The sequence below is a fragment of the Drosophila santomea genome, chromosome 2R (genome assembly GCF_016746245.2).
Source record: "Drosophila santomea strain STO CAGO 1482 chromosome 2R, Prin_Dsan_1.1, whole genome shotgun sequence".
NCBI classification, from domain to species: domain Eukaryota; kingdom Metazoa; phylum Arthropoda; class Insecta; order Diptera; family Drosophilidae; genus Drosophila; species Drosophila santomea.
Genome location: NC_053017.2, coordinates 19,949,537 through 19,966,704, shown reverse-complemented (window position 1 = coordinate 19,966,704; position 17,168 = coordinate 19,949,537). Strand labels below are relative to the sequence as shown.

The following is a 17,168-nucleotide window of genomic DNA, read 5'->3' as shown; positions in this document are numbered from 1 at the left end:
AGTAGACATTGTTTGGTGGCCCGCATTGTGAGTCAGTGTCTAACTCAAACTATTCCCGGTGCATTCAGCTGCGTCAGTTATTCCCTACACTTGTGGTATGTAAATTGATGCCTTATCTGATGTCATGAACCTGGCTTATCAGCGGCTCAAAATAAATACTGAACTCGGCTCGATTCTCGACTCAACTCGGCTGCTCAGTCTCTTTTGAATACTTAACGCTGTCGGTGGTTCGATTCCGCGTTGAAAATGTTTTCCCAACTCTTATCTATAAGGTTGGCTGTGTCACTGATCCTTTTAATCAGTGGCCAATGGACTTCAGCTCGTCCCCAGAATCCTTACTACGTGGAAAACGGGGGTCATGGTTACTCGTGAGTATTACAAAAAATTTTTAAAGAAAAATAACTGATTAATGTTATTATAATTGCAAAATTTTCCTACCTTTAGGCACCATCATCGCCACCATGGTCATCACGAACATGGACCAGGATTTGGCCCAGGATCCAATGGACCACCTCCCTTTGCCTTCGGTCGTTTCCCACCGCCTCCTCCCTCTTATCCAGATAATCAACCATCTGGAGGTCGTCAACCGTATTATCCGAACGGTGGTGCAGTTCACGGACAACCTGGCGGTCAATTTCACCAGCATGGAGCTGGTTTTCACAGAGGACAACAGGAATACCCGTACCCTGTAGGAGATTTTAACAGGGGACATCCAGGCCTCCAGCAACCAGGTGGAAATTTCAACAGGGGCCAACCAGGTTTCCAACAGCCAGGAAATGAGTTCAATAGAGCACAACCTGGTGGAAGGGCGCCAGGCCATCAACAACCAGGAAGCAATGAGTTACCAACCTACCCTCGCCAGCAGCCGGGTGGCGATGCAAATACTCTACAGCCTCGACCTGGCCAAAACTCTGGTGGATTCCAACAGCCAAATGAAAGCTCAGGCGGATTCCCAGAGCCTGGCCAAAATTCTGGAGGATTCCAACAGCCAGGCCAGAATTCTGGAGGATTCCAACAGCCAGGCCAGAGTTCTGGAGGATTCCAACAGCCAGGCCAGAGTTCTGGAGGATTCCAACAGCCAGGCCAGAGTTCTGGAGGATTCCAACAGCCAGGCCAGAGTTCTGGAGGATTCCCACAGCCAGGCTTTAATCAGGGACCGAAACCTGGAACGCCTAATAATAATCCCATTCAACCGCGTCCCGGAAGCTCAGATGAAGACTTCTCCAGCTTTAACTTCCAATCCCCCAAGACTTTGCAGCCTCGACCTGGTCAGGATCACGAAACTGGGGTCTCTGGCGAAGTGCAGATTATTCAACCGATTCCCGGGCAGCAGCAGCCTTCTGTGATCCAACCAATTCCCGGAAAAGCTCAATATCCTGACAATGTTGGCCAAAATATCAATGACCTCTTCAACACCCAAGACTTCTTGTCGCCAGATTTGAGCAGAGCGCCTGGATCCAACAGAGATCCCAAGTCGGATGCTGAGGAAGCGAATCCGGAGTCGGTTAATGAGCGCAGTCTCTTCAGCCTGGATCCCAAGTGTGCTGAAGGACTCAAGGTTATGGCAGGACGTTGCAGGAAGGAAGCCTAGGAAATTGGCGTTGAAATTAAAATCTGAATAATACTGATTCATCTACGCAATACGTATTTTATTGTGCCATTAAAGCTGTCATTATGTGTAATTATTACAGGCTGACATTTTTTTGGGACATTTTATTCAACTGATAAGGTTTGTTTATGCAAGATTGCAAGTACAAATTTCCCAGTGATTACCTCAGAATGATTTTTGGGAAAAGAGTGACTTACATAGAAATGAGTGCGCTAAAAGTTCGGAAGTATATTACGTATACCGATGTAACAACTTTTGATAATCACAAATTGTATTAATCAGCAATAAGCAATTAATGCAATCTTGAAATATATCAGTTAAGAAAACGTTATCTCTAAAATATTGAATTACGGTTGTATAATTACAAAGCTGTCCGTAATTGATTACATTGGCTAATCAAATAAATGTAATGCGTTTCGCACCAGTCAATTTTATCAATTTCTTGAAAAGCCCATTCGTAACAGGGAGAATCCCTACATAAAAGCTAGCTATTTTGATCCTCGGGTAACATTAGTCTTCAAACGATTGTAGTGCGAAGTGCATTGTCTGGAAATGGCGCTCCACATTAGAAAATGGCTATATCTGATCACTTTGACGGCGATACTGCTACTGCTCCAAGTCGAAAAAAAATGCTCTCCTGGCTTCCAACTGTATTTAGATCGATGTCGAAAACCAGCGTAAAATGCGCAAAATGATTGTGGAATTGATTCTACTTCTGACGCCACAGAAGCTACGGAAAAACTCTACCCATGTATTTAAAACATACTTCATTAGTGCCAGCACTCTAGTTTTAATAAATCTGTATTTAATTATGAAACTACGCCAGATTCCTAAAACATGTGTGTGAGAATTGCCAGTATTTATATAATTTATTTGTATGTTTTATTTCATTTATTTAAGTATCAATAAAAACACAGCTCGTAGCACGTTCTGGTATTGAACTTTAAGCACATCTTTAGGGTTTGTCTTCCTAGGCGATCCTACGACACGTGTGATGTGGACCCGTGCGAGTGTATCCCTTGGGGCACTGTGATGGATCGATGTTGAAGATGCTCTGCACCAATATATCCGATTCTCCCGGTATGTCCGGCCGACTGATGGACACTCCGCTGGCTTGGTTCTGCGGAAGGGGCGGCATGGCCATCGTCCACTGCCAGCTCAGCATCAGTAGGCTTACTACGATCAGCACGGATCTTGATAGCATTTTTGCTAGTTGCGAGTTTCTCCAGGTAGCTCGACTTCTAACCTCGGGCTTGGGAATTGCGTTACTGAATTGAGCTAGGCTTATAGTTGCCAATTTCTCAGCCAAAAGCTGGCAAAGCTTTTATCTGGAGGGCTTTCGGAGAGATGGCGAAAACCAAAGCCACTCTCTCTGATCGTTTTGAAACTACAATATTAACAATGTACCTTATGTACTAACATGTCCAGTAAATATTGGTAAGCCATCGGTACAATGTAATATACATATGCAGAGAAATTTGTGTTTTAAAAACGAGCTCATAAAGAAAGTTATTCCATACAATCGAGGGAATTCTGTGATTTGTCTTAGTCCAAAAACGTACATATATGTATGTATATTTCTTTATATTTTTAATAAAATCCAGTTTTATCATTAAATTGATTTTTTATACGCATTGATTTTATTATAGGTAATATACGACGAGGAATCAAGGTTCCGCAAAGCTTGTATACCCTTTCAGTAGTTATTTATATATGGCAAAAAAAAGAAAACTACTGTGGAATACCAAAAAGCAATACTTCAATAAGTATTAAATTGTTAAATTGAATTATATAATGTAAAAAATGGTACATTACGAATTAGCAACATATTTTTTGCATCTATTTTTCGATTACTTCTATGCCAGCTATATAATATGTTGCTCACTAAAATCAATATACTCTCTGCAAGGGCATAGAAAGCTTTCAGCAACGCTAAGCTTTAAATAACATCTTTAAAACAAATAAGTAAGCAATTCATTTTATTTTTAATTCACCTACTTGGCTAGGTTTCTAACAATAATTATCTAAAATGCACTCAGTTCGCTTGCTAACCTATATAGTCTTATTATTCCTAGTTATATCACTTTTCCGCGAACACCGCTCGTAATTGTTCCTGCTGGGCCTTCGCTGCCGCCTCTTTGGATTCCGCACCCTGGTTCACCGCCTTCCAACCCAGCCAGCCGACGGTGTGGAGGACCAGGACAGCGATTCCGATCCGGACAGCTGGTCCGTATTTAAAGCCAGAGGCCCGGACTGCGTTTTTGAAACTATTCATAACAAAACCACACCAAACTGGCGGCAAGCGAGAATCAACTGATTGCACGTGAATAAATAAGTGAGAGAAAAAGCTCTCAAAAGCTTTTTAAATATATTTTCATTTTCAGGGCTACGAAATTTAAGATCAATGGAATCAGTTCCAATAAAATTGTCAATTTTTTTTTCCGAAAATCGAAAAAGTAGGGATAGACATAGTTAGCTATGTTTATTACCAGCACAAAACAGTCTTTATTTTGGCTGTGCGGCCAAAAGTTACGGCGAAAACGCCGATTGAAAATATCCGATTTTTTTACAAAATTATTTTTTTCGATTTTTTGATAAAAAATAATTTGTTTTTTTTCGATAGCAGTGAAAATAATTGTCAAAAACTGGAATGCCATACCTCGTTGAATTCGTAACAAAATTCCCTATCGATCCATGTACATACATTGAAATGCTAATTTTTCGCCATTTTTCGCAAATTTTGATGATGGTACCCCTTATCGAAAATGCAAAAATTTGTCAATTTTTTTTTTTTGAAAATCGAAAAAGTAGGGATAGACATAGTTAGTTATGTTTATTACCAGCACAAAACAGTCTTTTTTTGGCTGTGCGGCCATTTTTGACCAAGTTATGGCGAAAATGCCGATTGAAAATATCAGATTTTTTTACAAAATTATTTTTTTCGATTTTTTGATAAAAAATAATTTGTTTTTTTTCGATAGCAGTGAAAATAATTGTCAAAAACTGGAATGCCATACCTCGTTGAATTCGTAACAAAATTCCCTATCGATCCATGTACATACATTAAAATGCTAATTTTTCGCCATTTTTCGCAAATTTTGATGTTGGTACCCCTTATCGAAAATGCAAAAATTTGTCAATTTTTTTTTTTCGAAAATCGAAAAAGTAGGGATAGACATAGTTAGTTATGGTTGTGCGCCCATTTTTGGCCAAGTTATGGCGAAAATGCCGTTTGAGAATATCAGATTTTTGTAAAAATTTTCGGCGCAGTGAAAGTTACCTTTTTGTGAAACCAACATAAGTTAATTTTTATCAAAATAGAATTGTTATTAATAGAATTTAATTGTTTAAAATAGAAAAGCCTTAACTACCATAACTGCCAAAAACCAAATGAAAATACCTTCTAGCAGGGAATACAAACCCACACAAAGTACAAAGGCAAATGGCAGAAAATTGAGGAGAACTTCGTTCTCAAATGGCACACAAAACGCTCGTATTACATAGCCAACGAGTCCTGCCGCAGGACGATCTCCGAGGGCCCAAGGATGGCAGCTGGTGCACACAAACATACATACATATGTATGTATATACAGATGCACATGCATATATGAGTGGGTGTGGGAATTCCACCTGGGCAGGTGAAAGATTGAAGCTGCAGGCGCCAGGAATTAGCATGTTATGTTTAACGCATTTTTGCACCTTCGGCATGTGTGTGCTTAACTCCTTTTCCGACTTTACCGACTTTTCCGACCAAAATATCCGACTTTTGCAGCGATGTGAGCAGGGCGCCCCCTAGCGACACATGTGCAAACAAGACATTGCCTTAACCCATTGTGGCTTATCCCAGCAACAACATGGGAAAATCGAGAACAAGAGCTCAGCATTTTCCGCACATTTAATCGCATTTTGTTTGGGAAAATTGTTGAAAAGCTCACATGAATTTTAAACTGCGGTTGGAGCTGGTGCTGTTGGTCTGAGGTTTTCGGGGGGACTTCCTTGAGCCGCTTACGTGTGAGTGCCATTGAATAATGCAGCCATTGCAGCTAAATTAAATTCAATTTAAGCTGCGACATTTAAAAATTTCATGAGCTCCGCCCACTCTCAAACACTAGATATTCCAGATATTCAACCCAGCCATTTGCAGCAGCCCACTCTTGAAATTTCCTCGCAAGAAGAACCTCTTGCTGGGCTCATTAAATAGATGTCCGGTACGTGCTTCCATTTTGGGGCACATTTCATTAAGTGCACGTAAACGGCTGGCTGTCAACTAGCTGGGGGCGTGGTCCCCCGCCCACCTTCCAGCACATACACCCATACACCGAGTGACACACATGGGTAATTCCCAACGTAAACACTTTGGGAAAGCATGTCGCAAAGACATCAATTACGGCATCAGCCGCATTGCCATCGGCAGCAGCATCATCATTATCATCATCGATTGGCCCGGGGATGATGATAATGATGTCAATTCGGGCCTCTAGATGGCGCTGCCTTGACTGTGCTGTGCTTGCTTTTCTTTTTCCCTCGGCTCCATTTTCCATATTCCTTCGACTTCCATCCCCTTCGCTTCCCTTTAACCGCATTTCAAATGTGTTTTTATGTAAGCACTCAAAAAATACGACATTTGTAAGAGAACCGAAAGGGGTACAGTGCGTTTCACAATGTTATTATATGCTCAGAATTATGTATAGTCAAGATATTCAGAGTGAAATGTAGGTAGTATTTCATTTAGACGTAATAAATACATTCCCTTCAATTCTTATTGATCTTCGTATCACCACATATAACTTGCTTCATGAAACGCACTGTACCCTAACTGGCACTCGTATTTGCTTTGCATTGCTTAAATAAATTTTCACTACGTGTTGTTTCGTGTTTGGCAACAGAAATGGCAAAAAACGAGGCCCCAGAGCAGAAGCAAATGGGACAGTTGACAAAAACTAGGCAACCATTAATTGCTGTTGCGTGCAGCAGACAAGCTCCTCAAATATTTATGCATTTTATGTAGTCTTACTTATACGATTGGGAGCATCTCGGGCAAGTGGAGCAGTTCGCCAACCAAAACACGAACTGGGAAAAGTTCGCCAAGGACCTACTTGAAGCCACTTCCAAGTAGTCATCATCCACTAATTGAGATCGTTGCATTAAGCCAAAAATCACGCCCTCGCTCAAGGGCCATTCATATGCAGCATTGAGTAATTAGAGCCCCCAACGCCCCCACAACCATTAGCGAAAATTTTATTACAAATTTGCAGTTTTTTCGACCACTCACTGCCAAGTCTTGAGCACGAAGCGCACTTGAAGCAACAAAAAGCGGAACTCTGTTTCCCACTAAAATGTTTTATAATTCTCGTGGGGTGGTGGCGCCTGTGTCACCTTTAACGGACTGTCAACGTGCAACAAAAACACTTGAAACTGGCAACAAGCGGAGCGGCAAAAGGGTCGCCACTCAAGTGCTGTTTTAATTGCTTTGCAGAGCAACAGCAGCAACAGTGTTTAGAGCAGGCGGAAACAACAATATTATTACTGCCTGGGGACCGAAAGGTTTACTGCTCTGCATATTCAATTATAGCAGTATGAAAAGTTACTATTTACTTTAAGTAGAGTAGCAGCATTATGCACAGGGTAAAAAAGGATCAATTAAAAAGGGATAATATACAAGTTATTTTGACCTTAAAAGACCAAATAATTGAAGAAATTTACCATTGACTATCATAGGTACGTATATAAATAAATGCTATAACTGATGTCCATCTCTCATTTCAGAAATAAACTTGCGTATTTAATTCAAACGTTTACATTGAGCATTCAAAGATGCCGCATTATAAATTTTAGAAGAAAATTTCCTTCAGGATACAAATTATCTAATACTTTAGCATTGTTTATATTGATTTGCATAAAAGAGAGCACCACTCAGAATTCGCTCTATCCGTGGTTACCGAGCGATCATCGAAGCCCTGCGTCCCGAACAGTGCGAAGCACCACAAAGGACACTGGACAAATCCTCACGCTGCCGAATAGAACGATTCAACTCATCAACGCGGGTGCGCTTGGCTTTCAGCTAGTGTGAAAGTATGTGAAGACTGACTACAGAAATGATCCTGTGAAGTATAGTCTTAACTGTTCGCTGTCCAACCTGTGGATCTTGGTGCGCAGCAGGCCAGAACAAGTTGGGAATCACAAGAGTGTGCGCATGAACAAATCGAACAGCACGCGGTGCGATGAGTGAGCAATGTATCAGCGCGTGGCATAAGAGGGTTGGAATGAATAGGTTCTTCTACTTTTCTTGTACGATTCTTTAGCTTCTTGCTTGACAACACAACGGATGGCAAAGATCGGAGAAAATACAAAATAAGGCTATTATGGGGATGAAAAAAAAAACTTGGCAGCGGTGGGATTCGAACCCACGCCTCCGAGGAGACTGGTGCCTTAAACCAGCGCCTTAGACCGCTCGGCCACGCTACCTTGTTGTGGCGCAGGTCCAACGCTCATGAATAGATAAGACGAGAAGGCAATGGCTGATTTGACGTCAGGCTTGTGGCGACAAATTTTACTTGGAAATTGTGGTATATTTCCGCATTTCTTTGCAGATATTTCGCCCACAACTGCTCCTTATTGTCCCAAGTGATTTCGCAGCTCTGCGGTCTTGACAAAACTATTTGTCTAGTCATTTATTTCATTTACTGCTCCTTGCTGGCGGGCATATTAAGTGGACATCCGTCTAACCTTTTCCAAAGCACTCGGTATGCGGCTATTGTTCTTTTTGTGTCGGTGGAATTTCAATTTGTCAATTGTTTGAAATTTAATTTGATTCCAACATACCTGCTGCCCAACATTCTTGGTAATGCCCGCAATTAACTCCATTAGCGTTTTTACCTGACCGGGCTCAGCTGACTCACCTCTGTCCGCTCGGATTGTACGTGATTTTTTGTGTTTTCCCAGAAGCAGTCTGGCATGGAAATTTAACAATTTTATAATTATTTCCATGTCGCTCCTCTTTAAATTTGTATACAAATCCACGTGTGTGCAAAATATTCCCATTGCTGACGCGGCTTCCGACTTTTTGCTCCCTTTTTCGGTGGCATTTTAATGAAACCGCAAATGCTGCCTCACAACCCCTTATTTTGGCTATGGGTAGCACCCTTATGGAAACCGCAGACTTTATTTTGTTTTGCTTCTCGTGCCGTGCAAAGATTTTTATTGCAATTTTCTAATTTCATTGCGGAGTCTTCTGCCCAACTCCGATGCCGGCTTCAGTTTATGGCTGCAACAATAGGACGCCAGTCAGCCCAAGCCCAGAAATTGTTGCTGCGGTTGCATGTGTGAGCTAAGAGACCACGACCACCGCCTGTCACGCATAAATTCGCATTTTCATTTGAATTTTAAACGCATTTCTAAGCTGACGCTGCCTGGAAAAAACGCTGACAGTTTTGCAAAATCCATATAATAAACATTTTAATGCAGCAGAGCGGCGAAGGAGTAAGGCTTGTGCCTGAAATTGATTTCCTTTGATTGACATTCCTCTTTTCCAAATGAGAGCATTTATATGCGCAGCAGTGTGGGTGGCAAAATAAAGACAAGGTGTTGCCTCCATAAAAATAGTTCTACAAGGAGATATGATACTTCTTAGTGCCAGTCGAGTTAGAAAGGCTCAGTTGCTGTCTAGCAGCGTCTCTTGATGAGTGTTGGACATGCGCTGCAACAAGGTAGCGTGGCCGAGCGGTCTAAGGCGCTGGTTTAAGGCACCAGTCTCCTCGGAGGCGTGGGTTCGAATCCCACCGCTGCCAAGTTTTTTTTTTCATCCCCATAATAGCCTTATTTTGTATTTTCTCCGATCTTTGCCATCTGTTGTGTTGTCAAGCAAGAAGCTAAAGAATCGTACAAGAAAAGTAGAAGAACCTATTCCAACCCTCCAACGCCAGCACGCTGATACAGCGCTCACTTATCGCACCACCGCGTGCTGTTCGATTTGTTCATGCGCACACTCTTGTGATTCCCAACTTGTTCTGGCCTGCTGCGCACCAAGATCCACAGGTTGGACAGCGAACAGTTAAGACTATACTTCACAGGATCATTTCTGTAGTCAGTCTTCACATACTTTCACACTAGCTGAAAGCCAAGCGCACCCGCGTTGATGAGTTGAATCGTTCTATTCGGCAGCGTGAGGATTTGTCCAGTGTCCTTTGTGGTGCTTCGCACTGTTCGGGACGCAGGGCTTCGATGATCGCTCGGTAACCACGGATAGAGCGAATTCTGAGTGGTGCTCTCTTTTATGCAAATCAATTTCAAAATTTTCGGTTGTGAGAGATTTTTAAATCTGGTAGCTATAATCTAGATTTAAATACATAGTATGTATATGCGAAGTTTTTTAGTTCAACGAACTAGATTAGACTGGACTTTCCGTGATCGATCGTCCATATTTATGATTTATGCCCTCTGGTTGTCAAATGTGAAAAACAATCATTCCCTATTTTAAATGGTCAGAAACTTCGTTGATAGTTATTACAGCCACTTACTTTTTGTTGCGATTTTTATTATGACAAATTAAATAGAGAGTGGGGTGGTGTGAATGCTGGGCCCTTTGAATAGAGTTCTCTAGTTTCGTTATTCTGTTTGTGAATTCTGGGAAGTGCATTAAAAGTTTGGCTGCCAGGAGAATTGCGTTGTGCGTTCGGGGAAGTAACTCTTCGCTAACAACGTATTATTGGCAATATTTTATAAGCTTGCCAAGACCACACTGCTTCCCTTGGAGTACCTATGTGTGTCGGCTCCCCTGGTCCTTTGAAAAATTGGCATGTCGTTGTAACTTTTACCCGACTATGAGGAAAAAATAAAATCTCTTGGCACATAAGTTTTGTGCACGTTAAGTACTTTTTCATAACCATCGCAGTCGTTGCTGTTGTCTGGCTTTCGCCGGGGCAGAGATGGTGGGGAAGTGTTTTCCTATGCCTCGGGGGCATAATATGCATATGCAACGACAGAGGGGCAACAAATAATAGCGAATGGCAATAAAAAGTACGATACACATTGAGGGTAAAGCAGCAAAAAGGAAACTTTAAATAGTTTCAGCTACTTTTTCGAGAGTTTTGCAAATGTGGCGGATGTGAGGGAGAAACTGCACCAATGTTAAATTACTTTTGGGGCCATTTTTTTCTTTGCAGGGCTTTCGTTATTTTGTATTCCGTTTTGTGTAAAAGTTTGTGGCACTAAATTAAGCGATTACAAATGGCTATTCTTGATAATAGAAATTATAAATTGATATCAAGCAAAGTTGCCAACAAGTTGGAGCTGGGGGAAGAGAATTCTTAGGCAGTAAAAATCGAAAAAAAATGAGAAAGAAATTTTTGGGAAAAAAAATAAGCACCAGACTGGGAATCGAACCCGGTACTCATGTCTCGTAGTTTGTTGCTCACAGCAATTAGTAGTGACAGCAAAAGTATGCAAGAATTTCTGTGTTGAGAACTTTACAATTCTATTGCCTAAAATAAGTTTATTTGGATAAAGTTGCATAAACTCTGATGCTATTTGACATGGCAAATACCGTTTTTTTTGTGAACTTTGCCCCGGCACTCGCCAGCAAATTTGCTTGCTCTGCACGTAGCGTCATTTTTGACATTTAATTATGGCCGCTGCCAACAGAGGAGTAAGATGTAAACTCGATTTCATGGCCCCGAACTTACAAAAGGTGATTCCATATTTCGCTTCTTGGGGCTCTGGCAATGCGTGCTACGTGTGCATCTTGTACCTGTCTATTGTAGTTCCATATGCAAGCCACATGACCCAGCCTTGCCCTCTGCACTGTGCGAAATAAAGCGAGAGATTCGAGATAGGAATAGAAATTGAAAGATTTGTTCTCACGCATTTCTAGGCTAACTTACTAACACGTAACTTTAAAAAAAATTTATAAGAGCAACATTGAAGCTTACATTCTTTTTTGGCAGTGTAGCCTTCCTTCTTTTGGTTGAACGTGCGTTGTCAAAACTGCCGCTTCATTTTTTTGCCATAAAACTGGGAATCTTCGTCCACTATTTTTTTTTTTGGGAGTACCTTCACCACACCATTTCTTTTGCTTTGCAGCTGGCCAACTTTGTGTGTGTCCTGGCGATTTATGAAAAAAAAGAAACAGCAGAAGGACGAGTAGGGCGTCGCACGTGATGTGAAATGGCAAAGGATTTGCCGGGGGGAGCCGACCGGCCAACAGGGGAGTGCACTGGACAATGGCGTCTAAATTAATTATCAAGGATAACAGCGTGAAAGGTTCAGCGACGCTGCATTGTCTCCTGGCTCCTAATTCAATTACGACAGCTGGCGGCGTGGTGGGGGCAAATTAAAAAAGGCTTAGGCCAGAGTTAATACGGACTTAAGCGGGGTAATTAAAAGCCAAAGCTGCAATTGCATTCGGGAAATGTCTTAACTCACAGCGGCTTCCATCCCCATTTTGGAAACGGGGCGGTTTGCCTTTCGCATCCCCCTGCCTCTGCCCTCCTTGGCTGCCGTAAAATCACGAACTGCAAATCTCTTGAGAATAATTTGAAACATAGAACAGCCCGAGGAGCTGGAGAGAAAAGCCAAAAGACGATGCCGCCGAATCCCTTCCACATTAAAATATGATGAGCTCGTGAAGGCAACGGCACAAATGAAAACGAAGTTAATAAAAAAAGGTTGTAAAGGGAGGAGGGGCCGAACCAGGTGAATCTCAGGTGTCTGCGGAGGGTGTCCAAAAAATAATCAACATAAAAAAGAAAATTATTTGCAATATTATCAAGAGTAACAAAAGTTATAAGACAGACAACAGTGGAAAGCGAAACGAGGAAATGAAAATGCTGGCCATGAGAATAAAAACCGAAATGAAAATACTATGCCAAAGGGCAGTCGGAAAAATCTGGTGGAATTGGATACCAAAGATGAAGCTACATAGTGAAAGCCATGGATATCTTATAACAATGGTAAAAATATTAGCTAATAAATACATTTATGTAAATAAATGTAGTAGTATCATGAAATCGTTATATAAATGTAGTCTTCCCACAAATCACTTAATTTTTGACAATGATTAGCATAAAACAAATTATTCTTTAATTTATGTTGTATTATATAAGTTAGTTACATTTTCGAATACAAATTTTTCCACTGTTTAATACCAGATAGCTTTTCACAGAACATTTTCCTCCACTTAAACTTCGCAACTGCAGTTCCCTTTCGAGTTTTGTAATTGGGGTTAGGTCCAGCAATAAACCCCCAGCCGTTTAATAACAACAAAACCAAATAAACCAGCTAAACTGAGATGCAAATTAAATTTGGTTTTAATCAAGCAGAGCCAGAGACTCATGTATTTTCCATGCGGGGGCCGAGCCACAAGGCCGTGTTTAACAAGCAAATCAATTAAAGGGCTGCGCCTCGAGCGTCAAACAAAAGGCAAAAGTCAAGATTTTTTGGATACGAATTCGACCTCAAACGAAGTCATCACTTGACCACTTCAGCAAACAATGGGACAAGCGATGCATTAGGCAAACAAAAGCAAATACACGAAACGTGATCAAAGTATCCATTCGATTTATGGCTTGTGCATCCAAAACTGCCGGACAACCGGTTCCATGCGGCCGGATTCATCGATCAAGTCATTGGTGAGCGATTGAAGATCAGCCACAGATCAAGTTCAAAGTCATTTGGCTCTTCTAGTGCTGCTTCCGTTGCCGTCGGCATAAGTTGGCCAAACAGTTTTGGGCATATAAAAGCCATTGGAGAACATCGCATTCACAGCACACATCTTTCGTTGAGCGCAGTCTAAACACTTGAAATCATGGTGAGTTGCTTGCTCTCGGCTGTACCAAATATTTATCTTCAACTTTGTTTGTAATCTTTGTTTATATAACATACATTTCGTATTTTATGTTTTCAGAAATTCCTGATCATTGCCCTTGCCTTCCTGGCCTGCGCCTTCGCCGATGTCTCGGAGCTTTCTGGCTACGACTACCAGCAGCCAGCCCCTGCTCCCGTGGAAACCTACATTCCACCTGCACCCCCAGCACCCGCACCCGCTCCCGTCGAGACCTACATCCCACCCGCGCCACCAGCACCCGAGTACATCCCACCTGCTCCTGTCCAGGCCGAGGAGCCCATCATCGAGGAGATCGAGCAGCCCGCCCAGGACGGCTACCGCTACAAGACCGTTCGCCGCCGCGTCTTCCGTCACCGCAACTAAATTGAAAGCCATTTGTTATTGTTAATTTGTTGACTCGAGTGCAATTGCTGAATACCATCTTCGGAAATTCACTTGGAGAGTAAATAACTGTGAAAAATTATTCGTTGTCTTGTACTTCTTTGGTTGTTATCAAAGTGTAGTTAACAGGAAAATATACCACCAAATTGTTACTTATACATAAAATCGCTAAACAATTTTATGCTTTAATAACCTTATTTGCAAGTTTGTTTTTTATAACTCAACTTGATGAAACAACAAGGAAAATCCTAGTACAATTTAGAGCTACTTCAATTTCAAATAATTCAATGTATGAAAGGACAATTTTTAAATTCAATCGCCTTATCAACTGGTTTCAATCGGCCAAGTTCCCAAGTTCAATTTGCAATGCCAAAGTCGCCATTTGAATGGGGTTTTCTTGGCGATAACCATCACCCCCACTGGTTTTCCCATCATCTAACCCTCTTTAACCCCCACCAGCCCACAAAGGCCTAAACAAACCGCTCAAGGACAAACACATGTTCTGGCCAACACTGGCATTCCAATGGTTTCTCTCCCCATTTTCGAAAGTCTGGCAGTAAAAAGGTCAAACCGTCGACTAGACCAATTTGACTTAACCAAAAATTGCTGAAACATTCAATGAGCAGGGACCAAAGAAGTGCTTCCCCATCCCGGCTATCGATTGGCTTCAGCCAAAGCAAACAAATCCTCGATTACAAAATCAAACAGAGCACAAAAACAAAGGATGCCGAAATGGAAAAAATGTTTGCCCATAATGCAAAATGGGGAAATATGCGAATTCAATAAGCTGCGAGCGGTTGTCGGTTGGCTGGACCAAAAGGACCATGGCGACAAGGACATGTGGCTGAGCAGGACACCTCCAGGACTCTCCTCCTTTCATATTCGCTACGTCTTCTGACGACGGCCCTTACAAGTCATTTGGGCCAATTGCTGTTGACTCTGCGCTCTAAGGCGAATTTCCGCTGCCAAGTCGAGTTCACATATTTTGCACTCACTTTATGCTGATGACATGCAAGTGGCAAAAATTATTTGCGCTCGTGCATTTGGCGACCAGCTACGGCCACGTCTCCGGACCAGCCAAAGGCGAATAATGAGCTGCAAACAAGCTGTGGAAATCAGCAAGCTATGCTCTAGACACTGAGAAAAGTTCTAGCAAAATAGCCAATACAATTATTGTAATCAAAAATTGCAAATGTAAGAGTAATCATGAATAAAACTAAGCTAAGCCCATCATTGAAATGGTTCTTCTACCAAAAGACATACCATAAACCTACTTTCGATTTCGCGCAGTGCATGCGAGAGCGGGAAAAGGACTCAGACCTCAGACTACAGACTGCAGGAGCATGAAGAAAAAATGCCGCCCGACGGCAGACAGCTCCCATTTCCATTCCCATCGTCGTCTTTGTCGTGACATACGGAAAATTCCCCACGGAGTATATCAACAGTTGATAAAGCAAAATGTGCGTAGAGGCAGCCGGAGAAATGGAAGAAGGACCCTGGGCTGGGATGGCATTCTTTTCCTTTTTGGTATGTACATAAGTTTATTATTTTGAAGGTAATTGGATTTGTGTTGCAGCGCAGTCAAGAAGTCGCCGCAGCATAATAAGAAAATATAGACGAGGACATTGAACTTGGGGGCGCGACAATCCCAACATATGCTCAGTGCCCCAAGGAATCGCCTCTGGCCGGGGAGTCCATCCGCTGGACATCGCATTGCCATTGGTTGCCATTGGTTGCCATTGTTTGCACTCGTAATTGTTTTCCTAATGGATAAAGTCTATAAATTTCTGCGCCCGACGCGCAGCCAAATGCGAAATATGTCACGAATGTTAAGCGTTTTATAAACGACTCCGATGCGTTTGTGGGCAGGATGCGGACTAGAGAGCCGGAATGCCGAGGATTTATCGATGTTGGCCACTCAGCGGGTCGAAGAAGAAATGGCCAGCGGATTGCAGTTGCCAAGCGGATGGAGTCCTGCTCCTGGTGCTGGTGCACTTGCCAATGACTCGTAAATTAAGATGTTGATGGAGTTCCCATTTTTCGAATTGTCTACGGCAGCTGAAACTCAAAGAGTATAAGCTTCTCCTAGAACTGTTTTTCTTTAGCTTCTTTAATTTGAAATGGAAAATAAGAAACTGCAATAACCGTGCTTGGTGATACAAATTAAACATTGATTTTTTATTTCGTGAATGCTTATTCATCGTTAAAAGTTGGCTGATGAATTCCGAGAATTCGGGCCACGTTTTCCTTGTAAATCTGAGCTCTGTTGGGTGCATTGTCTTTTCTCTGGTTATCGCCACGGACTTCCTTTAGTCGATCGTGGTCTATGGGGAATGAAAGTCCGTCACCACGACTAGAGAAGATCGGAAAGGGCCAGAGGTACCACTTATTGCCATAAAGTTCTCGGAAATTGGCAGAACATCCCAAATTGAAGCCATTTTTGTTCTTGCCGCCATCGAAAAAGTACGTGTCATAAGCTGATTCCATGGTGGTGCGATTTCGAGATACGTTTAACAAGCTGACAGCGTACATAATCAAGGTGAATATGTTAAAGATAGTGCATACCAAGTACTGCAGAATGTTCCAGGAGTGCTGAGTTTTCAAGCTAGTCAGCTCAAAGCCGGAAATAAGGTACAAATCATAGATCATCACGCAGAACAGATAAAAGCAATAGACCTCAGCGTAAAACAGGAAGAGTATGAAGTACTTGAAGTTGTGAAAGTGGACGCAGTTCACTATCCAAGGACAATGGTGGTCCATTTTCAGGACACACATGTGGCAGTTGCGACAGTGATGAGCTCTATCCGGCTTAATTATCCAGCAAGTCTTGCAATATCGCACTAATCCATCGCTGGTACAGGTGACAATGGGTAAATTTCTGGCTGCATAACTGAGAACTCGAGCTGCTCCCTCTGCTCCGTCGTTTCGCTTCAATCTGTCCACATCCTCGGCAGATATTTTCCATTGGTCGGGTATCCCAACTGGAGCTACGAAAATGCAGCGCAACCATGTCCATAGAAACATGAGCAACAGCAGGTGGTAGAAAAACAGCAAAAGCCCAGTGGTCAAATAGTTGGAAACTTTCCTTATGCAGATCTGGTAGACCAGTACGTGGTAGGACCATACCAGTGCGCCCAGAATTATGAGTGCTGGCAGCCATCTGACCAAGCAACAGGGTCCTCTTCTTTTTCCTTCATGGCCTTCCCCAATCCGGCACATTCTGGAAAGGGTCCTCCACCTGCGGTTGAAGTAATGTTGTGATCCCTTTGCGGAAACATTTTTGCCAGCCTACTACAATTTAGATTTAAAAGAGGAAAGTTCTAGACTTATAGGTAATAG

At 42.2% G+C, this 17,168-nt stretch overlaps 5 protein-coding genes and 4 non-coding genes across 9 annotated transcripts; 4 read left to right on the top strand and 5 right to left on the bottom strand.

Annotated features, from left to right (window-relative positions):
* The first annotated feature begins 185 nt into the window (after positions 1-185).
* LOC120445138 (glutenin, high molecular weight subunit DY10) lies at positions 186-1,682 on the top strand. Its single transcript, XM_039625293.2, has 2 exons — positions 186-368; positions 445-1,682. Exons 1-2 carry the CDS (start codon positions 247-249, stop codon positions 1,589-1,591), a joined length of 1,269 nt encoding a protein of 422 aa, XP_039481227.1. The 5' UTR covers positions 186-246; the 3' UTR covers positions 1,592-1,682.
* A 786-nt stretch (positions 1,683-2,468) lies between these two features.
* Positions 2,469-3,224, bottom strand: LOC120445142. The gene has a single exon (XM_039625297.2). The coding sequence runs from the start codon at positions 2,811-2,813 to the stop codon at positions 2,580-2,582; it is 234 nt and encodes a 77-aa protein (XP_039481231.1). The 5' UTR covers positions 2,814-3,224; the 3' UTR covers positions 2,469-2,579.
* Positions 3,225-3,571: 347 nt separating this feature from the next.
* LOC120445143 lies at positions 3,572-3,941 on the bottom strand. Its single transcript, XM_039625299.2, has one exon. It carries the CDS (start codon positions 3,882-3,884, stop codon positions 3,690-3,692), a length of 195 nt encoding a protein of 64 aa, XP_039481233.1. The 5' UTR covers positions 3,885-3,941; the 3' UTR covers positions 3,572-3,689.
* Positions 3,942-7,517: 3,576 nt separating this feature from the next.
* Positions 7,518-7,727, bottom strand: LOC120447278. The gene has a single exon (XR_005615953.1). It is a non-coding gene; the product is annotated as a small nucleolar RNA U3 (small nucleolar RNA).
* A 265-nt stretch (positions 7,728-7,992) lies between these two features.
* Trnal-aag lies at positions 7,993-8,074 on the bottom strand. The gene has a single exon. It is a non-coding gene; the product is annotated as a tRNA-Leu (tRNA).
* A 1,240-nt stretch (positions 8,075-9,314) lies between these two features.
* On the top strand, positions 9,315-9,396 carry Trnal-aag. The gene has a single exon. It is a non-coding gene; the product is annotated as a tRNA-Leu (tRNA).
* Positions 9,397-9,661: 265 nt separating this feature from the next.
* On the top strand, positions 9,662-9,871 carry LOC120447277. The gene has a single exon (XR_005615952.1). It is a non-coding gene; the product is annotated as a small nucleolar RNA U3 (small nucleolar RNA).
* A 3,161-nt stretch (positions 9,872-13,032) lies between these two features.
* Positions 13,033-13,946, top strand: LOC120445794 (lysine-rich arabinogalactan protein 19). The gene is made up of 3 exons (XM_039626403.2): positions 13,033-13,233; positions 13,289-13,412; positions 13,509-13,946. The coding sequence occupies exons 2-3, from the start codon at positions 13,410-13,412 to the stop codon at positions 13,809-13,811; spliced, it is 306 nt and encodes a 101-aa protein (XP_039482337.1). The 5' UTR covers positions 13,033-13,233; positions 13,289-13,409; the 3' UTR covers positions 13,812-13,946.
* Positions 13,947-15,978: 2,032 nt separating this feature from the next.
* On the bottom strand, positions 15,979-17,127 carry LOC120446834 (palmitoyltransferase ZDHHC20). The gene has a single exon (XM_039628019.1). The coding sequence runs from the start codon at positions 17,046-17,048 to the stop codon at positions 16,023-16,025; it is 1,026 nt and encodes a 341-aa protein (XP_039483953.1). The 5' UTR covers positions 17,049-17,127; the 3' UTR covers positions 15,979-16,022.
* Between the last annotated feature and the right edge of the window lie 41 nt (positions 17,128-17,168).